We start from the raw sequence: 24,466 nt of genomic DNA, 5'->3' as shown, positions 1-24,466 counted from the left end.
TGTTACCGTTTCATCGCATATGATATGAAGTAGCCTCCTTCATTCATGGTTGTGATGATGTCGCTCATAATAAACACCCCACCTCTTACACATGGACGCTCTTGTGGCTGGATAGGAAAACTTGACTGACCTAGGTGATAACTAGCTTTGTAGTACGGGTTATCCAGATGGACAATGTTAGGGTTAGTCGAACCAGAAAATGAGAAGATATCCCGGGTAAGTTGAACTGGCTTCATAGTACAGGCCTCTGCTATTTTTATCTGTTAAAACACTGAGTAAAGCAGCTTCACGTTACAAATCAGTGATAGTCTGACACTGTTCAGCCTGTCAGAGACGGGCCCCTAGCCTAGCACCTGCTAATATGTGCTCACCTTTTTTCTCTGATAACTTCAGATCCAGAGATTCAGGAGGAATTATCCACAGATGTCTCTTCCTCTCAAAACAAACATTTAAACCGGTAAAAACGCTGAATAAAGGAGTTCCATGTCTGCTTGTTGCAGAGGGGCTGCTTCCTACGATTGCCAATGTGAAAACAATAATGGCCCAATCCAGAGCCAGTGTTTGGTTTGTCTGTTGTGGGCTCCTGTAGAAACATGGCAATCTCCATAGACGAGGACCCGCTCCCTGTATAAATGGCTCATTCTAAGATAACAGAAACACGATTCTAATTTAAACTTTGAAGAAAATATATTGGCAAAAATGGAATAGTATAGTATATGAAAGGTATATCCCCCTAAATCCTATATACTGGACCTTTAAAAAAACAGCTATGCAGTGCTGCACACAACCATTTTCTTCTCATACCACTAGAGGGCGCCAAATCAGACATTTTCAAATTCTATATACAATGACTCTGCAATGTGCAATATATCCATTTCATGAAGGCAAACTCAGCTGAAGGTGATCCAGATCAGTTCTTCACATTTTACTGACACAAATGCCCCCAACATAAACAGTAACAATATAAGATTTAATTAAAGAACATCTGTGTTCACAGTATATCACCTTTGTTATGTTTGTCTGGCAGTTTAATAGTAGTAACACTTGTGTGGCGTTGGGAAACAAAAGGCTGCTTTCGCATCAAAGGCATGAAAAAAAAAGTGACAAGGAGCCATAAGTGAGTTTTCTATTTTATTGATATACACTACTTTAGAGCCTACAGTATGATGCAAGGTATTCCCTTTGAATAATTTCAAAAAAAGCACTGCAGTCTTAAAAATTACAAAAAATTTTAACATACAAAATATACAAGAAATGACAATACAAGGCTCGGTAAACATCAGCTAAACCTGTATTTCCCTTTTATTTTACAAAACATATATATGTATATATAGATATACAGTATATATGTGTGTGTGGGTGTGTGTATATACATTACATATGTATATATATGTGTACATATATATGTATACACACACTCAACACTCATACATGTCCCCAACCTTTTAGGAATGACATCCATTTCAAAGTATCAAAAATAGAGTTGTACAGTCTCTGTTGCTTTACCATAATGTAAAATGGGAACATATTGTTCGGTCTTTGGTTGTGACAGACGAGGGCGGCAGACAGAGTTCACTGTCAATGCTGGTTTTGTTTCATTTTTCTTGACTCAAGTCTTTCAAGCTGCAGAACCAGCTTTATACGCCACAAAATAAAGCCATCTCCCTCCTCCCACCGATCCCTCAACGTCCACCCTGTGCCCCCCTCCCCCCAAAAAAACAAACAAAAAATAGTAATAGTTACCGACTTATGTCTTAGTCATGGAAAAAAAACAAAAATCAACCCAGAACAGCATACAGACACACTGACAAACTGGTTTTCAAACAAGAGTTAAGGCATCCTAACAGTTTACATAGTGACATGATACTCTCACTATCTGAATGTTTTTTTTTCTTTCCGCTCCGTGAAGTTCATAAGCAACGTTACAAATAGTTTATAATCTCCTTTTTTCATTTTCATATCTCACATTTGCTGCTGTTATAGTTTGCATAGCCTAAATACATGTGTGTGCTTCTGTTGTTAAAAAATAGGACTCTTAAAATTCCTGTCTTCTGTACAGCATATTTGGTACAAACACCATCCATCCACACACACACTCACACACACGCGCACACACACTCGACTGAATCTATTAAGATGCTTGCACTGCGTCCTTGACAAGGCAGATTGGCTGATGTACAACTCCAGGATGCTAACAGAATCAATCAAGCATCTACAACAAGTCTACAGTCTACATCTATAGGCATCAAGGTCTTTTATTTATTTTTTTGTCTTTTTTTTTTTTCTCCTCATTTTTTTAAAGGCATCAGGCAGAATTGTAATGCATAGCAAAAATCACTTTCACCTGGAAACTGACTTCAAACCGTCATTAGCAACACTCCTCAGCTATCACACGCAGGAGCATCATTGTCAAGCTTAAGGCAAAAAAAAAAAAAAAAAAAAAAAGCCAATGGAAATCTGTGTGTTCGCATCCACCTGCCTGAAGACACTCCGTCCTCGAAATTGTGGTATTGCTGCCGTACAGGCACTGCATGTCTGTACGGTTTAACGGACACCGCTGTGTAGAAGCGTTTGATTGTGAACAGCAAATTGTTGAAACAGGGGAAGTGCACCCACATGTTGTTCTCTAGACTTTGGGATTCTCACCTTGTTCATTACAGAGCGGGGGAACGACACATAAATGCAATATACAAACATCCTTATGTATAAAATACGTTTCGTCAGATCATTTCCCATTATATGTCATACCATCATGGGTATGGTGGCTGTTAGGAATTCAAAGGCACACAAGGGCCCCTGGGAGATTTGGGGAGTCATTGCATGAGAAGAAATTTCAGAGGTAGAGACGTCTTGTCTCTGTGAATGAATAAAAACACTTCTCTGTAACGTGGAAATAACGGGCGCGTCTTCAAATATCTTTGAATGAAAATTACCGACTCACCCCTCACCGGGATTCATGAAACCATGTTTCCGAAACATTATTATAGTCGCACTCAAAGCCAGCTGTGCAAGACAAAAAGAAAAAGCTTTTGCTACCATTCGAAGCTGCTAAGTGTTAATAAGGCATTTGTTCAGCTTGATGAAGATAAAGAAACACAGGGCAGGGAGGAAATGATGAAACAGAGGAGACAGAAGGAGGGAGAGACAGAGAGAGAGGGACGGGGGTTCATGTACAGATATCTACACGGCTGCAAGGTTGCTAAAAGTTGTGGAATGTTGCAGGTTGCAGATCCCAGAGCAGCGGCAGAGGAGCTTGTCAACCCTGCCAGGCCCCTGCACTCCAGACCTGAATGGTTTAATCATCTAAAGGGGGGAAACAAGGAGTGGACAGCGTTGTCATCACCGAGCCAAGAGCGAAAGACTGGGGACGGAAAATTCAATTCATACTGAAAGATTTTTTTTACTTGTAACTAAAATTCTGATCATTCAGGGTGGTTTGATTTGAATTTGGTCATCCAATCTTACAACCTTTATCTCCAACTTCCATGTGTTAGTTTCGCTACATCATGCCACGCTTTTGCTGATGCTCGCTCAGAGAAACCTGTGTTGTGGAGTTTCAGTATCAAACCGTTGCCCCTTTGACTTCAGAGAACTGAAACAACCTTCTGAACCGTTTTGTGCCCCAGCTGTGGCATCCTGTCAGATTACTATGCACTCCTGAGTTTCTCTTGTTCTCTCAAGACGTCGTCGCTCATGAAGGTCGATGCTGGTGAGAAGGGGACAGCGACGCACACTGTTGTATTGTCTTCAGTACAGTGGAGACAAAAGGCGAGGGCTCCGTAGTTGTGGAGAGCTGATTGTTCAGGAAGACAGCGGTGCTTTGAGAGGGCAGGCACACACCTAACCAAGAGGGACGGGTCACATCTTATTCTTCTTGTCATGTTCACATTCTCCTACTCACCTTCGTGTTTCACCTGTGTGAAGCTGTGGGTTCTGTATCTGTATCTCTACAGAAGAGAAAGAGTTTCAAATGAAATCAGAGGAGACAAATGAGAGTGTCTTCTTGTCAGGCTGGTGGTCTGGCAGGTCCATGAGGCTCCTCGACCACAGTCTTTCTCTATCTCTTCCTGCCCTCTTGTCTGATTGTACACGGGACCAGCGTCTGGACCAGGACCAGGACCAGGGGTCCGGGGTCATTGTCGAAGCTGTGGGGTTGCGGGGTCAGGAGCTGGAGCGGGTGGTTCATGACCCAAAAAGCTGTGTCAGGGCCTGAGCGCGGGCTGGGCTATGACTGGCTGTGTGCTGACAGAGGACCATGAGTGCTGGGGGACTGGGACATGTCTCTGCCGATGATTTCATTCACTGTGAAAAGACAAACAAACAGAAATACACAAATGAATGTCAGAGTGATCACACGTCAAGATTTGTCCTGAAGTCTTCTTCATGGATCAGAATATGACTCAGCACTGGACGAATTTGATAATTGGTGTGACAAGTCTTTCCTCCACATTAATGTGTCTGAGACCAACGAGATGTTTTTTGATTTTCGGAGGAGGCCCTATATCAATAAACTTGATCAAGACAGAATGATGATGTCAAAGAGGTGCTGTCTTGAAAAGCTGCTATACATTTTGTAAACCACTAGATGTCACTGTGCATGTTGAGTTTAAGCCCCAAAGCTTCATTAGGCTTCATTTGTCCATCACTAATGGAAATGAAATTCAGTAGAAGTACATATATGTGGCCAGCAGAGGGCAGTGTTGTTTCACGCTGAGTTCATCACAATCCTGACAGACTCGCACTGAACCAGCCAGAAGCTCAAAGTGGAAAAACTCAAACAAACTGGCAGACCCAAAGGTCACAAAGTCACAGCTCTGACGTGATATATAATCACTCCTCACATAACAAATGAGAGAAACTATTCCATTCACTAAATGTGCCAGTTCTGACCTTTGTTTGAATCCAAGAAACGTTACCAGTTACCACAGCAAATTTACTCCTATAAACACTATATGGCTGGCCAACCAGCGGAGCCGTCTGTTACTTCATTACAGCTTTAACGGTGGTTCAGTACATTTCCTCAGGCCTGTTCATGGGTTTGTACGCACAACAAAAGGGTAGTGTAAAACTGATCCATGGTAAAAACACAGTTGAGCCCCAGGGTGGCACTCAGGCACAGCGAGGTTAATTACTCCACCGACTCAGTTATAGCAGGATTTTAAATAAATAACAGATAACTATTTCTCTGCTCCGCTGCTGCCTGTTTTTCAGCCAGCGTGTGTGATTGTTTTACATCTGCTGCCTCCATTCAGTATTCACAGTGGGACCACAAGAGGCACAGCGGGGAGCTAGTAAAAAGTGCAGCCGTGAAGTGAATCAACTTCAAATACTTTTGTCGTGGTGAGGAAGACACGAGGACTGACGGGCAGGGAGAGCTGTTTGGTGAAATTCATGGAAAATGTGATGGTTTTTTTCCACTGTAAAAATATGCGTTCAGTTTTTGTCTTGTGATTTCATCGTGTGATTTCTTGAGGTGTTTTAAAGGTGCTGCGGCAGGTCAGAAACAGGCTTGGCAAGCTGGTTTGGGAGGGTGCAGCAGAGACCTCTGGCCCAGTCTGACACTGGGAGAGGTATACGTAGACCTGTCTGTACATGACACTCTTCTAACCTCCGCCTGCCGTCTGTCCACTTGTGCAACTGTACAGTAAAATCACACATCCCCCGGGGTCATAAACACATGTATTACTGTAACTCAATTTAAAAAAAAAAAAAAAAAACAAGGGGGCAGGGGGTGAGTCAAGTCAATGATGAGAACTCAGCCAAGTGTGTTTCATGAGAAAAAAGAAACCATATTTAAATTTGATGACGCACAGAGTGAGCACTAAAAATAAAACAAACGTGTTCACCCAGCAACACAACTTTCATCAGTTTAGTAAAATTTAATCATCCTCGTATTTGTGCAGTCACCTTCACATCTGTTTCACAATTTCCTCCTTTAACTACAGTGCACCCTGAGTCAGTATTTCTCGTGTATTTACTGCTCATACTTCCATTAAACACCTCATTTTGTTTTACAAATTTAGTCCGAGGACTGTCAGTTTTAATTTAGTACCTTTCTGATGTTTAATTTGTGATTTCTGCTGCTTGCTTTTGTGTCTGGCCACCATCACTCACATCATCCTGTTAGCGTGGGAGGCTCTTCCTTTCCCATGTTAACCATGTTCACACACACACACACACACTCACAATCACACTCACCACGCACTTATGAGATGACACTGTGACTATCAAAGCAAACATTTACCTTTGTATATATAACACAGAGGTACAATATACAGCAAGATGGCCAGTTTATTGATTTTGTCGCACAGTTCCACTGGTGAAATAAAACTGTGATGGAGGACTACAGATCTCCTTTAAAGGCCGCAACCTTTCAAACGACAAGTGATGCAACTGTGCTTGAAATAAACAGCATCTTACTGCTGCTAAGGTACCATCAGAGCAGCTGTGTCTGTAAAATGGAAAAGCTGGTACAGTAGCTGGGCTTCTTCTGTCCAAGCTTCATAAAGCTTTAGAGACATGTGTCTAAGAAATGTTTTAGATTTCACTCCTATATCCTATATCTGACTGCATTTAACACGGAACAAATGTCTGAAACACCCTAGATGCGTCTACACATTCCTGCTGTATGTAAAGCTCTAATTTAAACACTAATATATCACTGGGTCAATCACAGAGTGATGTTTACAGGGCTGTCACGGCCTCACGCACAGCTGAAATGTCATGTGGTAAACTCTGTAGCTCTGTTGATTCATGGGAGTGAATCTGCTCTAACACCACAGGAATATGAGCAACATAGTGCGAAGTGCGACAGACCGACATCAAGTGGGCGTCTGCAAAAACACATGACTTTCCGCTGTACTGTTTAGATTGTTGCAGAGGCAAACATTAACCTATGGACTGATAAATACACTCAGGAGAGACACCGAGGGCAGTTAGCATAAAGCAATCTGAAAACCCATGACTCCATCATCGTGCAGCGTTTCACTTAATCTTCTCAATCTGATTCACTACATTTTCTCGTTTAAAAAAAAAAAAAAAAAAGGTGTCGGAAGAGCTTTCCCCACTCATCTGTCACCTCATCAGAAACAGTTTTGTTGGGCTTCACTCTCGATATTACAGCTGCGCTCGATGTAAATTTGGACGTCTCGATTTTGGGCCGTTTGAGGAAAGACTGAACTTATTTTGGAAGTGAGTCTCTGTCAAAACAGACAATATAGAGAAAAAGTTAGCATGTGTGGACTAAAGACAAAAAATAAAGAGCACAAAATAACAACTAAAGTTCAATTAGTTGACAAAAAACAAGTAATTACAAAGTTAATTTTCTCACATTAGTAAGCAATAACCTGTGCCTCAGATACAATCATTTAAATCAAGCTGGAGCTCCACGCATCAATAATCCAGAAGTGAAAGAGAGGTTTGAGTCGAGCCTGGCCTATAAAGAGTTTCATATGCTGATAGTGTTTTCTCAGATTTACTGGTATTGTTCATGACAGTGCAACAGAAAGTCGGTGATTCAGCGCTGCCTGCCATAGTAAGTGTGGCTCTGAATGGCTCAGCCGGAGGGAGATCCTCTGCAGATGACTGCAAGGGGGGCTCCCTTGTCAAAATATACATCTCCAGTCAGCCGACTACTACTACTACTGCTATCAGGTAGGCTCAGATCAGATAAATCCTTCCCCTGTGTGCTGACGGCTTTTAATGCTCCATGTCTGTAACATCTGGATGAAATGGGAATCTAAAAAAAATAATCAAAGCCCACTCCTGTTCATTATCTATACGGCCATTTACAAAACACTGCAGGAATATTGTGGATATTTTATCATATGTGTCGGTACTAATCTTTCGGAACAAACTTCTTCATGCAGTAGAATCAGTAAGAGTCAGGAACAAGCCACAGGGGTTAGATTAATGTCACACAAAATGTGCCCAAGAAAGATATAACCGAAAAAACGAAAGCTTTTAAAACATAAATTGTTGCTCTAGAAATGTATTGTCAAATCTGCATATGCTGAATGAACTGTTTTCCCTAAATAAAGACCATCTCGCAGGAGACCAATGAGACTGGGTAATCTCAAGTGTATATCGAAAGGTTTTCCATAATGCACAACAGAAGTGAAATAAGCAGATGGACATCAGTACGATAAACATGTCTACTGTCGAAATGGAAAATGGGTAATTATCATAACCCTCTATGACACATTGAAAAAGTTCCCTGACCCAGGTTTAAAAAACATTACTCTGGCAGAGCAGCTTAAGCAAATAACTTGAAGACTGACTGATTCTTGAGTCCAGCAAATGAAGACAACATGCCACAATGGAAAACATTTGTGCAGAGGGAACAGAGAGAGGCAAGACTTGGGTCTGCCTACAAGAGGGAATATCAAAGCACACAGTTTCCACTTGCAGGGCCCTGTAATGACATGCACACGTCTTCACAAAGCCTCAGATATGAGCGAAAACGTGAAGTGAAAATCCACTGAGCGATCGCACACACATTGGAAATAGATGGTCAGTTGATGGAACCTGTATTAAAATCTTCCAGGTCTGCTCAGTAAAGCTTTCTCTGCTCCACTCGTTTAACTCCGCTGCTGCACTGTGATTGTTTTCTGTTTTATTTTAATTTCACTTCTGGAGTAAGTGAGTGAGTGAGTGAGTGAGTGAGTGAGTGAGTGAGTGAGTGAGTGAGTGAGTGGGTGAGGGCACAGAGTACAACTGAGAAGCTCTTTAAAAAGTCAGTTTCTCAAAGTCACTCATTTCTGTGAATCACCCCTGGATTTCCCATTTGATGTGACGGTAAGTGATTCACAAGACTCCCCGCCTCTGATCCGGGACACAGAATAGTGACTGCACTCTGCAGATGACCAGAGGACTGGGCTTTAGGGAAGGAAACCATTGGAGGCCAAATGGTCGCTCCGGGAGTTTAGCAAATCTCATTACAATGGTTAATAGTCAGCAGAGAGCATGATGCTGATGAGTCTCTAGTGTCAAAACAATAATAACTCTAATGCTTTTCCTGCCATCTAATGGACGGTGGTCTGGAGAGCTGACCCATTTAAGATAATAGATTTGTTTTTTTCACTTTAGCAGAGAGTTTTGGTTAATGTTTTCTGTTTCATGATGATAATGTACAGCAGTCACAAGACTTTGCAGATGTGTAGCTGAGATCAAAATGAACGCCGGATATGAAAATGGGTGTGGCTTGAGCAACAGGGCCAGAGTAGGGGGGCAGTAAAAAGAAAGGGGCCAAATGGCAACCTCCAGAGATGAAAAATGAAGCTAACACTGCAGTGCCCAAAACTGCAGTTCCTTCAATGGCCACTTGAGGCTGAGTCAATCCACATAGACACCCATGTATAAATGCCCAACTTTACAGCAGAAATAAACATGTTTACAGCCTGATACAAAAATGGTCTTGGTCTCTATAGCTAATTTCATGACAATTGTACAGGGGGTGAATTTCTATATAAATAAACCATTTACAATTTTATTAAGGCTTAAAGTTATGCATATTTAAGGGTGGAGCAGCTTGAGTGACAGGCTGTCTGCAAGGTGTCGCTACAGTCTAAGAGTCAAATCCACCCCTTGCTCCTCCATAGTTCCAACCTCTCATCCAAATATGGTAACTTCTGGCTCCAAAAAACCAAGATGGTGACGGGAGTCTACAAACCAATGTGTGACATCACAGCAGCTACGTCCATTATTTTATACAGTCTACAGAAGGCTCCATTTTCAGCTTTTACACCTCGGTTGGTTGACAAGACTTTACAGTTCAGATCGTAATGAAGGCCAAATAGAAGATGGGTGTGGCTGGAGCAAGGTCACTGGAAGCAGTGGTGCAGGAAGTAGGGAAGGGGCCACTGTTGCTCGAATTTATGCCATAATTTGTTTTAAAGTCATGGATCGCTGTATTGCACCAGGAGTGATCTCATGGCAAGATGGTCTCGAGTTTGTATTTTTGTTTTTCAAAACCAATCATTTGCTTTTCAAAAAAGTATAAGAGCAAATAGTATCTTCCACAGTGCAGCGGAGGTGACACGTCATCATGAACTCATTGTTTACACACACTTGTATACACACATTTCAGCGCCTGTACATTTAATAGGGGGAGTGAAATCTACTTCACCACATTGTCATGTCCCCACTTGTGCGCCATGAGAGTTGCAGTGTCTACTGGTATTCATTTTCTAGGCAAACAGTGGCGCTCAATGCTTGGCTGACAAACACATATCAACACTTACTCTCAGGGGCAGCAGCCAACAAAGCAACAAACTAAAACCCCACTGAAGATAGCAGTGTTAAATTTCATATTAGTTTGTTAAGTGTATATTCAGACTAATGTACTAAGAGTTAATACTTCGCTGTCATCCCCACTGAGGGATTTCCAGGCTTCCCTTCCTCCTGACTTAAGAGAAAGCCAGCACTGGCACCGTCTCCACACCAGGCTCCAGCATAGCCAAGACCTCTGCATTACACCCTCTAAGACCTTAATTGTATGGAAAGATGACACAGAAAGTCCGTTTCCACTTGTTTCAGGGGAAAAGACCAGCAAATGTTTGCCATTGTTTTTAACGAGCAGCAGCAGCATTTGATGGAAACGCATTTTCCTTCCACTGTTGTTTTTCATGCCATTGAATCAAGAGCTGTGTTATCACTCTGTTATGGTTGGTTAATGGCAGCATGAAGCCTCTGACTAAAATGGTTCCATACACACACACACACACACACACACACACACACACACACACACACACACACATCCGTGCACACACACAAAAAATATGATTTGCATCTGGTTGTTTTATACAAATTATCACAATTAAATGAACTACAGATCCGTTTACATTTCTTCCCGGTTGTGTACAAACACATAAAAAAATATCAAATATCAAAGGTTAATGATTATGGAAAAGATTGTTTGTCTGATGCAATATCGCCAGTGTTGTGATGACTTCTGAGCTGCCAACCATTCAGTGCTTTTACTGCAAATCTCTTTGCTTAACACTGTTGTTATACAGTGGCTGTTGATCTTTGTGATGGCAGCTAGTAAATGACAATAAGTGAGGCAGGTGAACCTCTGTAGTACAAAAAAAATTGACGAAGTTCAAATAAACTTTCAAGGCCTTTCCAAAGAAAGGCTGTGATTCAATATCATTTACGAAGCTAGCCAAAAACCAATGGTCATTTCCAAGTTTAATTTCATGTTTGATTTCATTTGGGATACAACTGGAGTTGTATTTCTTGCCACCTGTCAAAGGTAAATCCAATATTCGTTGGCATCTTCTCCCCGGTCAGGTCGGCCAACTTCTAAGAAAAACATCCACGTTTTTTTGGTTTCTTTTTTGATTGCTCGATTGGCTTCTTCACCACTCACTCGTTTTAATCATTTACGTCTCCACCATTTTGCACCATTCAGACAGCCTACGGTCAGATTGTGGGCAGACAGTCAGCTGCCAATGAGCTGAAGGAGACTTAAAAATGAGAAGACTGGGACGTTGCTGTTGATTCTCAGTGGGACTGGCAGTGCTGATGACAAGCTTTTGTCTTTAAAAGGAGCTACTTATTGTTTGAATATTAAATCAGTAGTCCGGCACATGAAGAGTCACATGAACAGAGCATTAAATATGAGGCTGCAGCCAGCTGCTGGTTAACTTCACTTAGCAGAAAGGCTAAAAATGGGGAAAAGGCTACTGTGGCTGTCTGAAGGTGACAAAACTCACCTACTCGCACTTGTTCACTTCACTCATTAACATGTCTTGTTTGTTAAATCCGTGCAAAAACTCAAGATCTTTTTTTAAACTTGTGTTAAATTTTTACTTCACACATGCTGTATAGTTTTGACAAAATTTCACTTTCCGTTACTGTCTTCACAAAGTTTCCAGCTGCCTTGGCATCTATCCAGTACCACTCTCTCTTAAATACAAGGCTGCAGTGAGTAGCCACTTAGCTTAGCTTAGCATAGCATAAAGACAAGCCAGCAGCTGGCATGGCTCTCTCTGAAGTTAACAAAATGCATCTACCAGCACCTCCAAAGCTCACTAATTAACATGTTACACCTCACTTGTTTCCAGTCTTTGTGCTAAGCTAATGGGCTAAAAAAAAAGTTGTGATTTTTCTGGGCGGGTCTATTTCTTGGCCAGGAGCAGTTGCCAGGCAACCAGCAGAGACTTCATGAGGCAACTGTTTCCCGCCAAGAAGTAGTCTGGCACATAACCCTGGTAGAATCACAACATGTCATTTTTAAACTTGGGTTTTTGCAAACAAGACATGTTAATGCGTAAACTTTACAGGTGCTTGTAGGTGGATTTTGTCACACTAGCTGTTTCCCCATTTTTAGCCTTTCTGCTAATTTAAGTTACTGGCTGCTGCCTGCAGCCTCATATTTGGTGTACAGACAGGAATAGTATTGATCTTCTCATCTAACCCTGGGCTACAAAGCAGATTAAGTTTCCAAAATATCTGTTTTAATCTAAAAATGCTTCTGAATGAAACTTTAAATTTAGAAAAATCACAGTGTGTCCAAGCCTCTGAGTAACAATGATGTAGTCTTTAAAGGAGCAATGAGCGAAATTCATCATTTCTAGATTGAAGGAATTAAAAAATTGCTATGTGAAGAACAAGAGGTGTAATTTCATCTGGAGTATAGCATGACCTCACACACCCTCTCTCTGTGTTGATCTCCAGCCCATTGTTTACAAGCCGGTCCGGCTGCGCGTTCATGTGAATCTCCCCCCCTCGCCCCTGTGGCAAGTGAATCTGCCTGCAGTGAAAGTGGGGGCTAACTGGTGCTTCCTCCTCATGCTCCACTTCACTCAGCTGCTAACACAGCCAATTAGCCTCCGCTAGCTTCCCAGCTAGCGGCTCTCCGTTTGGATCCAACCAGAGCACCAAGCCCTGGTTTGTTATTAAGGTTAATGTGGGAAGAAGCAGCGGGTATATCGGGCAGCTGAGTGAAGCTGAGTGTAGCGGAGCCTGCGGAAAAAACACCGGGACCGTCTGGATGTGATAGTCCGTGCTGCGGTACTCGTCTCGCCGGCACAGACGAGGCGAGTGGGGGTGGGGGGTGTTGGAGAGCAGAGGTAGAGGGAGGAGTGGCTCATGACACACTTTGTTTTGCTCTACAGGCAGTGCACAACAGCGAACCTAGCGGTGAAACGATTTCGCTTATTGCCCCTTTAAATTAGAGTTTGACTGAGAAATTAAATGTCAACAGCAGCATGCAAGGAACACTTGTGCCGCACATTATGTGATGCCACAACATTTTTAGCTTCATCTTTTAGAAGTTTCTGTCTATTTCGACACAGTCTGTGCCCTTGTAAAGATAGAAAAACAGAACAGTAAAAACATATATTTAAAAGATGTGTCCACTGCACAGAGTGTGCCTCGTATATTTGATTACATCTACAGGATAAGTAGTGTCAGCCCCTGTGTGTAGCCCTGTGAGTGTGTGTGTGTGTGTGTGTGTGTGTGTGTGTGAGAGTGTGTGTGAGTGAGTATGCACGTTTGTGTCATTACTGTGTCTGTGTCTCTCTTAAGGAGTGCAGGCAGCAGGGCTCGGCCTATTATTAACCCTCAATGCCGTGCCCGCAGTTTGAGGCTGCTGTGCATTTGGGCATGGCAGGTCCAACAAAAGAGCAGCTTTTGTTGTGAACTGAGCACGCTAGCGACACCCCAGTAACTGCTTACACGCAAACACAGACATGTGTTATCCCTTCCCATCCATTATCTGTACACAAAGATCGCCACATGCTGATGGTTTACTTAAAAGCACTTTTCGGCAGCACAGGTGCTTCAGATTCTGTTACTATGATGGCTGTAATCATCGTTAGAGGAGGGTCTATTCTTCAAGCCACTACTGTGCTTATGGAGTAGCCATATACACACGTTTAAAGGGTTTTGGTAAACCTGGCTGACAGTCTCACTGGGGATAGATGGTAGACTTTAATTAGTATAAAAACAACAATAATACTCTTACAATCATCTTCACTTGCTTATCCTTAAGTCCTATAATATCAATAAAGACACGCCATGGTTTCTTTGCTAAATGTGCCAATTGGTGACCATGAAAAACCTGTCTTTGATAATATTTCATGACAGCACACCATCCTGACTCTGTTCTGTTTGATTCACACATCACAGCAGCAGAAATACACAAAGCTGCACATTTTAGCGACATTCAGTTATGTCCCGTGCTGCTTATTAGTTGCCTTTGTTAGTATCTTTTCATTTTTTTCACTTCAAAACCACAAAAAAATAAAACCTTGCCGTCCTTCTGCTCTAATTTCAAAGAGGCTATTTTATATTTCACTGTAGCTACACTACTTCATTTAGTCCGTATGGACAATTTAAAATAACGTGTAAAAAAGCATGATATTATCCAGTACACACTTTACTTTCATCTCAGATGCCAAGTGCATTTCAGATTGAATGTCTCGGCTGAGTGACCCTGCAGTGGGGTTGGATCCTGACCTTGCCTGTCCATCTGTCTGTCAGTCTGTCTTCTCACCTCCTGTGTCTCCTGCTTTGCACACACACACGTACAGTATGCTCATACACCTTCACAACATCAAACAGATACACACAAACACAATACCCCATCTAACACATACACACACCAAGACACACATCTTAAGTGTGCTCTGGTGTGCGTCACGAGGGCCATCTGCTTGCTAACCAGAGCAGTTTTCTACACATTCACATTTGTATTCCCTCTCATGCCACTGACAGAAGTCTGCGATTCTACTGCAGTGGTTCATTTCATGTACAATGACTGTATGGTATGCTAAATAATGATTCAATCTCGGCTTTCTACTAGTCAATTTCGGTATTTTATCAGTAAAAATAAAGTGGAGGAGAGCAGAAATCAGAACAGGCAGAGGTGGAGTGAAAACCATGAGCTGAGGAAGTAAAGGTGATGCAACCTCTTTCTCAAATGTCTACAGCTTGTGTAAAGGGTGACGTGTTAATGGCAGTTACACTGAACTGTACATCAGGTGGCTGGTTTCCCCTGTTCTAACCACATTAATCATACAGCCTGTCATAGTGATTATACACTGCGTTAAAAGGTTTAAATATGCATAATTGCTCTGGATTATATTTGAGTGTTTTAACAGATTTAATAACAGCCATCATTTATATGTGTATGCTCATGCTGTATGAGTATCGGTCCATTTCCTGCTACTCTATATCCATATATGTGTGCATTTGTGCCATCCTGATCTGTCTGTTTGTCAAACTGGGGTGAATATGGTCTACTTAAGAGAGTGTGACCTCCTAAAACTAAGAGCTGGGTGTAAGCTTCACGTTGCTACTTCAAAACATGGCCTACAGAGCCGAGTTGGCACAGAAAGCTATTTTTAGCCACCAGCTCAAAGGGAGAGCTTACATTCCCGGCTGAACCGTGTCACTCACAAACTTTTCTCACACTTTTTTCTTTGTGAGTGTGTGAGTGAAGCCAGCTACTTTCAGTGTGTGTCTGTCTCTGCGTATGTGATGGGGAGAGACCAACTAAATCTGAGTTACAGTTTTGTGTGACGAATTTCTGAGTAAACAGATTTTGTGAGTGCATACATGCGTCCACGTGTAAGAGGGAAAGTCAGAGAGGAGACAGTGAAACAGGCTTTTTCCCCCCCAAAAGCTTACATATTTAAATGCGTGTTAGCGTGTGCGTATGCATAAGTATTATGCACTGATGAACCTCAGTCGTTGTCGGTCTTTCACACGACTTATTGACAATGGCCCTGTGTTAATTAGGCTGACCCTTGCTAGCACACAATATCACACTTCCCTGACAAAGCCTCGCCAGGCTATTTATTAACCCTAAACCTCTAGGACCCTCATTTGAATATGGCACTGGGGTTAACAAACCCCGGCGAGGCTCTGAGCGGCAGATAAGGAGGTGGATGATTTGGAGTAGTTTGGACACACATATTTTAAGAAAAGAAGTAGAGTTTATGGATGAGAGACAAAAGCTGCTAAATGCATGCGCTGACTTCACGGTCAATTGTTAAGTCAACAAGTTCTCCTGAGCATGCTAATTAGAGTTGTTAACGCACGTACACACACTCACATACACACAAAGGATGTAATTACTGCAGCAGCACACAACTGTAGTCTCTGTGTTCCAGCTACAGTCTTCACAAGTAGCACAAAATGATGCAATCCTTTCCCCTGTCCCCAGATCCAAGAAACCAAAAAACACAAAGTGTAATTAATCTCCAAACTGCTGCCAGAGATACAGAAGCTGAGTCGTTTTACAATTAGGCCCTTTAATATGATACTGCAGTTATCAGCCCTGTTGTGTCTATGTTACCCAATACTAAGTCACAGGACCCCTCAGTAATGAACCTGTGTACACAACAGTGCGCTGCGACGACAGATGAAATGCTATCACTACGATCAGGAATCGAGGTTTCAGCCACTTGAAAATACAACAACTGGTGCTCTGTATTGTTTTACATCATCAGATACAAATATATCTTGCACGTGACAGATTGTAGGGTAAATTTAATCCCTCAGCGGTCCCTTGTTTTAGGCTGAAAATTAGATCGTTCACAGATGGGTGTGCTGTGTAAATATCTCGTGTAAAAGGACAGGGTGAGGAAGGAAAATGTGATAATGAGAGCTGAAAGACTGGACTGACAGAAAACTGGAGAATGAGAGTCAGAGCAGAAACAAAAGAGACGTAGATACGCACAGAGCGAGACAAAGTAATAGGCAGATGGAGTGAAGGTACGTGTCCACTGGATGTCTTTGTCTTATGGCCAGCTTTCCTTTTTATTATTTCAGAGTGCTTGCAACCAAATCTGATCAAGTGTCTGTTTCTTACAGCCTTGCCTCTATTGTGTGACTGCCTCTATGAACTTAGAAAGAAAACATAGAAAACGTATTACTACTTATTAACACATCAGGTGGACACTAACCCTTAGAAGAAAAACACAACATGATTTTGTAGTCACAGAGTCGTATATGATAAAAACACTGCCTTACCATCATCCAGTGTGATGTCCTGTAGGCCGATGCGGAAGGTGGGCTCCCTCTCCTCTGGCTCCTGTTTGATGTTCAGCCTCTCTCCATCTGAGGGGAAGGGCCCCGGTGGGCTCAGAGGGTGAACCAGAGGCCCAGCTGCCACTGGGGACAGACTGGCCATGACTGGGCTTGTAGCCTGGGGAGAAGGCTGTCCTGAATGCTGCTGTTGCATGGGCCCCAGAGGACTGCCACCAGAGGTGGGGGAGGATGAGGTGGGAGACTGGTAGGGCAGCGAGTGGAGCTGTGGGGAGGAAGGCCCAGAGTGGGGAGAGGGGATCATCCTTGGAGCAGGGGCGCTGGATGGTGTGGGACACGAGGCTGACCTTTGACTTACCGGGTGGTAGCCCATAGCCCTCTGCAGCTGGGAGGAGTGCTGCCCCACAAGGGGGTGGCCACCAGGAGAGGGCACCTGGGTGGGATTTGGGGAGCAGTGATAGCCTCCGAGTGTGTGCAGGTGTGGGGATGAGGGGGTGAGCATGGGTTGCTGACTCTGAGGAGACCCAGCAATGGGGTTGGTGGTTGAAGAGGAGGGTGCTGATGGTGAGGAGCAAGGGGAGGAAGAGTACATCATTCCCATGCTCATCGGGTGTGACGCTGCACTGGGGCTGTGCTGAAAGGGCATCCTCTCGTAGCCCTGAGGAGGAAGGCTGGACTGGCCGTTGAAGGGCAGGCTATGACTATGACCATGGCTATGCTGCATAGGTTGGTAAGAGGGCCGGGGAGGAGCAGAAAGAGGAGCAGGGGCAGCACTCGGGTGGAACGTCATGTGGCAGTCTGCAGGGGGGTGGTGCAAGCTGCGACCCTGGAGGTGAGGCAGGTGCTGGAAAGACGGGGAGCCCAGGGAGGGGCAGGGGGCCTGCAGGGGTAGCAGGCCAGGTCCGGAGCCGGTGGCCAGGCCGTGAGGGGAGCTGGACAGAAGGTTGTCCGATGGGTGGCCCTGCTCGGGAGAAGGCAGCTGGGTGCGCACCAGACTGGCAGCATGTGCCAGGGGCATGGGCAAAGGGGGTACTGCAGAAAGGTCCAGCTCTTCTCTGTGCTCCTGTTTCACCATGACTAAAGGGAGAGAGGTGTGCAGAGAGAGATGGAGGAAGAGATGTGACGAAAGAGGAAAAGACAGACAGGACGAAAGAGAAAAACCACAGTCAGTTATGTCTATCAATCAAAAACTGCATGAAGAGAAAGAAATGACATCTATAAATTTGTCAAGTCACTGCACTACAACATTGACAGTGTCACTGATATTTTTGCTTCAGGTACAGAAGCCCAGTGACTTCAACTTGCTAAAAAAGGCAGCAGGCGTTTCAAGTTTTTCCTCATTCTCAACCCCCACTAATTTCCTCAATCTGTGGTTTTGAAGTTGAAATAATGTTTCAGTAAAACCTGAAAAACTGGGTCATAAGAGTCTCTAAGCAGTGACAGTGATAGTTACTGAAATGTATGGATTGTGAAATGGGTCTGCTTCCAGATGAAAAAAAGCCTCCCAAAAACCGAGTGACATTGTGATGGTAAATGGGGCCATTCCCTTTTACTGTGACAGCTCACAGCACTGCTATGCCAATCGGTAACCTATTTCCCAATCTGGTGCCTTGTGACAGTGAGTTTTATTTTTATCCAGCTCTGAATTAGAGGGAGAGCATATGTTGTCAGTCCGGGTGCCATCATGTGAAATGTTGTGTGGGAAGAGGAGCTGAATGCCCCGCAGCCCAGATCAGAGGAACAGCAAACGAGTTCACTGCTCGTGCCCTCTACTCACCCCATCATGCCTCTGGGATTGAGAGGCAAGGGGGCACAAAAAGGCCAAACAGGGTTTATTCTGGCTAAAATGGAGCCAGGGGGATATCAAGGGTAAGGGAAGGGGAACGTATTGTATATTTAAACATGGAGCATTAATAGAGTGTCAAAATGAAGCACACCTATGTGAGGTTAAACAAATAGTGTGCTCTTTGTGCTTGACAGAGAGACAACACATTTTGTCTCTCAATTTTCTGGAAGAGCAAGTTACTTTTTATCTGACAGATTTTCTCAGAATTAATCCTTAAATTGGGCCAGGGCCTCTGCAGCCCAGCCCACGATACCACTTTTTTTTTTTGCCACAATAAAACAGGCGGTGTCCGTGGTAACACTAGTGGTGTCAGCAACCCAGCCTGACTGACAGAGCAGGGTTACTCTGCTCTGCCCTGATTGGCTGCCCTGATCTGTCAATGTCGAAAACAGGAACTGTCAGTGCCGAGTGGGCGTGCTTGCAAACAGAAGGGCTGGGTGGGTGGAGGCGCAAGGCCGCTCATATGCGTACACACACACACAAACACACACTGTTGTGGTAAAACTCAGAGGTTTGGATATGTTGCACAAAATGCTCACATGTCATTATATTCCGCCAACAGTGTTTTCAGTTTGACTGGCTTCAAGAGGAAAATAACACAATAACAATATCAGATAGCAGGGCAAGAATTTGACTTTAATGAAAAACATCAAGGAAACTTCCAGATCAAAATATCATGACCACCGAGTTTCCCTGCTGCTAAAATAATCATATCAAACCACAACTCATGGTCTATGTATAGTAAAAGTTTCCTGGATAGCAAAAAATTTGCATCATAAAACCCTATGCAAATACAGTGCATGTGAAGAAAAAAAAGGTTGGCTTGGGAGTTTGAGTCGGCTTTACAAAACAAACAGTTGGCAGGTGTTAATGTTATTGTTAGTGGAAGAACCCCCTCTAAACCACAGCAATGCTTTCTTTGGAGAGAGAAAGAGAGAAACGGGGTTAGTGAAACCCCTGTGGAGAAGTGTGCAACACGAAGAGCACTTTACAACTGTCTCTGCTGTCAGTCAAACTTCTTGTCAATACCTTAGGAGATTAACTACAGCAGGAAGCAGTGCACCCAAAGGAATGCAGAGTAAAGCTTGAGAGAATCTCTTTGTGTAAATGTCTGTAAAATGAGTTGCAGGAAAATCACTTAGGGTCTCAAACACTTTAGCGCCTAATAACAGCATGCGATTTGCAAAATTGTGCTCCCTTGCCTGTTTTGTTCCCCGAGGATTGTTTCTAAATGTGCTGGCTCTAAGTTGTTAAAGCTAATAAAAAACAACTGTTACTGATAGTGTAAGATTCTTTCTAAAAGTCATGAGAACCTCTCATCTCACCTGACAGGTAGGTGAAGCGTTGCGATTGGCTTCTTTTCCGCTTGCCATTGCAGACATAAAACTGCACCTGCACGGCTGAGCCCACAGACTTGCTGTGGTAGGGAGGGACCTCCACCACGATGCACGACTACGAAAAGACATTTAACATTATTTACATACACTTATCAACAACAAAACATTTGCATACAATAAAATGCAAATACTTGTACACAAATGTACAACAGGCAAGTTTGTTAAAGTGCAAATATTAAATACAAAATGCTGTAGAATAACTGTATGGGAAAATAAGTGAGTACTTACTCCTTGACTTTTCTCACGGATTATTTTTGCCTCAACTTCCCACTGTGGTCGTCCATCTACAGGAGGGGAAAAAAGGCTAAATGCACAAGCTAGTGATAATACGGGTGCCGTAAGTGGGCAAAGATACATATTACACATATAATACATGTTAAAATGTATCTAAAAACCTTTACTGTACAACCACCACTATATGACAGAAAAGACTGTACAGTTCTTGAGTGCATGTCTGGCTAAAGACAGGCAGAATAATACCTAGCTTTTCAATGAGGAAAGGATGAAGAGCTCCATGCAGCAGAATACAGCATCACTGTATAATATCATTACGTACTAGCCAGTTTTTGGAAAAAGGACTATCACTCGTACAAAAAAATGACACAAAACACATAGTTAAAAGGCATAAAAACAACAAATGGAGTGGGCATTACAACAAATATACTTCAACCTGATGAATAACACAGAAGCAGTAATAAACCCAGGCCACCCATGATCAGTAATGACTGCACTTTATTAATTTCACATATAATTCAGACCCCTTTTGAAGTATGGTGCGCTATTTTTCAAAGTAACTTTTCTCATCTGGCGTCGCTCTCTTTCTCTATTTTCCTAAAGATGATGTCAATGTGCAGAACTCTCTCAAACAGACAGGGCTTAAGAACCACACGAGGCTTCAAAAAGGCACACGATTTCAATTTGTACTGGAGAACCAAGAGACATCAAAATGATGTCATTTTTAAAGGCCCAGAAGCCCCATGGAGAAAATCCTAGCAGCTATTAAATAGTAATCAAATGTCCAAATATCCTGCTGTTTGTCTTGCCTGGTTAAAATTATGGAGAGAGCAGTGGAATAATTGTATTTATTTTAAAATGCCTTTACACACTGCCAGGTTTCTGGCTAGAAAACATCCTTTCCAGTTTTCCTATGAGGGATCTAATTATTTGGCCAGACATCTTAGGGGCAGCTGCTTGAAGGGAAGCAGTTGGGGTGAAAACACTGACAGGCTTGCCGTGTGGTTGGAAGAAATCACGGTCATTGCAGTGTTGAGGAGAACAAAATCTTTGACAACTAAGTTAGTATTGTATAGTCCCTCAGCGGAGTCAACTTCATTTGCAGTTGCCTGTTTCACGGTGCAAGTATAGACTGCACCTGCATGGCCTCCTCCTCAAAACCCAAAGGATTCCCCCAGATACCACTGTCAGGCATCTGCAACATGTCTGCAGAGAGGACTTGCCTATAGTCGATTCTAACAAAGTAAGCACTCAACTGTAAGCCTTGTAACATTTAGGCTGATCAGCTTTCTATCAAAATCCACACTCTACTGTAGCTTAAAGTCGGTAATCTATCTGCTCTGATCTCACCCTAACATTGTCCTTAGTCGTGGTAATCCACTGGTACATTAGCCAGTCGTAACCCTGAAGAGACTCTTGCTATTGTGAAGGAAAGAGCTTAACTTGTAGATGACAGGGAGTATTTTTTCTCCAATGAGCAAATGACCTTGAATGTCTTTGCAGCTGACAGCAGTGCATTATTGCAGTGCAGCTTGTTGACATTCAACAGGCAGCAGCAAGGGCCCCACATGTTCTGTCAGACAACAAGCGCCAACAGGAACCTCATACCACACTAAGATTGTGACTCGGATCATAGAGACCCTGCGCACCCCAGTCAGAGGAGAAAACAACTTTCGTCCATTCGTGTTGAATGTATATATTTATCAATATATATTGGTTCTGAATATTTTAAACTGTTTCAATACTAATGTTCCCCAGAGTTGATACTATCTACTGTATATCCTCCTCTAACTCGCTCTTTCTTCTCAATTTAATTCAATACAAAGGGGCTTTTTTTTGCTGTGGGAAATATATGTTTACATTGCGAAAGCAAGTGTGAAATAAAATCAAAAAATGTATGTACACAAAGTAAACATCTACAAGAAGAAAGAAAGGTAAAAAAAAAAATTAAATAAATTGTATGCCCTTATTGTCAATTTTTCCGCATGGTATAGACAGTAGTATCTCATATTTTCTAAGGTATTGTTTCGAAGTTAGAAATTCCAGTATAGCGCCGAAAGTGCTGAAAAAAAAAAAAAAAGCTGTTTACATTTTAACAACTTTGTAAAAAGCCCATAGCTGATTGGCTATTATTCTATTGGCTGTATTAGTCACTGTTTTGGGCAGTCAGCAGCCCTTTTTAATCAAAAATACCATAATACTGTTTTTTTTTTTTTTAATACTGAGCCAAACAACACCAGCATAATGCTGCTCAAGTGTGTGATAGCATGCAGGTGTTGCAAAAGCAGAAGAAGTGTGACGTGTTGCACAACAATGTCAGCGGCTAATGTGAGCGTCTTGCCTACTCATCCATTTTACACAAACACCTATTCGGCTCCGTTACTACCTCCACTACTGACTCAACAGCCGCACAACAATGCCTCCCCGTCCCGTGTTCATATGTTTCATACAGAGCGGTGAGGCAGAATAACAGTGCAACATTCCAGCCTTGAACAGGCTGTAAAAAGGAGGCTAGTGTTTTAGCTTTTAAGTCTACTCTTTGATGTACACATTCATCAAGTTAAAATACCAAGTATGAACTTAGTTTTAACTTTAATGTTTAATGAATGACTGAAATACTTATCTCAGTTTTTAGTGAAGAAGATACAGATAAAAACAAGAGAAAGTAAAAAAAAAGCAGACATCTGTTTTAAAAAAGGATCTGACGTGAACAAATGCTAGAATCTGTTTCTGTATATAGTAAAGTCATTTATAGTACCATCCCATAATCTCTGTGTACTAGCAACAATAGGCCAGTCTCTCCAGTTCCCCATGAATCTGCTGTTGTCTCTCAATTATGAGAGATGGTGGAAAAATATCTGTCACTGCCTCTTTCTTTCTTTTCTTCCATTCCTGTACTTACTCCAATCAGTGCCTTTCTGCACTAAAGCAGGCGGATTAGTCATGATGAGGGGGATCATTTACACAAACCTAATCAACATCATCTTCCCCCTCCCCTTTCATATTCTTTCTGTCTCCTTCCACAGTCCGCTGCCTTCATGCACCATGGGGCCCAGCTTTTCTCCCTACCCAAGATGCACCTCTCTAAGCTTTCCACTTGCCGCTGTGCTACAAAGACTTGACCATCGGTGAGTCGTTTCAACCACGCTACTTTTCTCTGCCATGCTTCACCTGGTACACCTGAAAGAGCTAAAGACATTCCTCTGCGCTGCCTTTTTTTCCCCTACAAAATCTTAGAGAATGGCTCCTACTCACAAAAACAACACCGCTCAACTTTCTGCCATGTGTGAACTTGATTCTGTTGCCCTACATCACAAAGGTACCTCAGGCAGGCAGAGACTAGCTCAACGAATGTTATCCATTTAAAATTTCCATCCCAGGGAACAGCTATTACAAGTGTTTTGATTATGGAGTGATGAACAAAAGAGAAAAGAGATAAGGCAGAGAAAAGACAGGTGACTTAAAAGAAACAGGATAAATAGGACGGGGAGTTAAACTAAGTAATCTCTTTAGCCTCGGCATTTATTAAATGGATACAAGCATCTTTTAAAGTCACAATAGTATGAGGCATGCATCCGTTTTGTGTATATTATTAAATTAGCATATTTGTTGACCATGCTGGCCTATCTGTAGGTGTGCTTTTTTGGCTAGCAAAGGCATACAAATTGTTGTCTACCTTTTTATATTGGATTTTTTATATATATCAGGGCTCAACAATAAGGATTGCCCGATTGCCCGGGGCAAGTAAAACTCGCGATCGGGCATGTAAACTAACAACTCTCTTGCTCGATCGGGCAAGTTGCTAAAAATAGTAAAAGTTAATAACTAATTGATAAAATAAATGTATTTTAAAACGTGCTCCTTCAGCTCTGATGCAGCGGTCTCTCTGCCTGAAGTCACAAGCACAGCTGTGTAACAATGTCCTGCCCACAGCCCCCATTGATATTATTTTGCGCGACGGACGCTTCATATAATAACATAACAA

General features: G+C 42.6%; 1 protein-coding gene across 1 annotated transcript in view; it reads right to left on the bottom strand.

Moving 5' to 3' along the window:
- Window positions 1-1,118: 1,118 nt before the first annotated feature.
- Window positions 1,119-24,466, bottom strand: part of nfatc3a (nuclear factor of activated T cells 3a) — a 69,070-nt gene continuing 45,722 nt past the window's right edge. Inside the window, exons 7-10 of the mRNA XM_050044643.1 lie at window positions 20,476-20,531; window positions 20,176-20,302; window positions 16,990-18,081; window positions 1,119-4,302 (exon numbers count right to left, since the gene is read on the bottom strand). Coding sequence (XP_049900600.1) covers window positions 4,226-4,302; window positions 16,990-18,081; window positions 20,176-20,302; window positions 20,476-20,531 — 1,352 coding nt within the window. The 3' untranslated portion in view covers window positions 1,119-4,225. The remainder of the gene's footprint in view (window positions 4,303-16,989; window positions 18,082-20,175; window positions 20,303-20,475; window positions 20,532-24,466) is intronic.

The sequence above is a fragment of the Epinephelus moara genome, chromosome 1 (assembly GCF_006386435.1).
Source record: "Epinephelus moara isolate mb chromosome 1, YSFRI_EMoa_1.0, whole genome shotgun sequence".
In the NCBI taxonomy this organism is placed as follows: domain Eukaryota; kingdom Metazoa; phylum Chordata; class Actinopteri; order Perciformes; family Serranidae; genus Epinephelus; species Epinephelus moara.
Note: the sequence above shows the minus strand (reverse complement) of the source record. Positions and strands in the feature narration are given on the sequence as shown.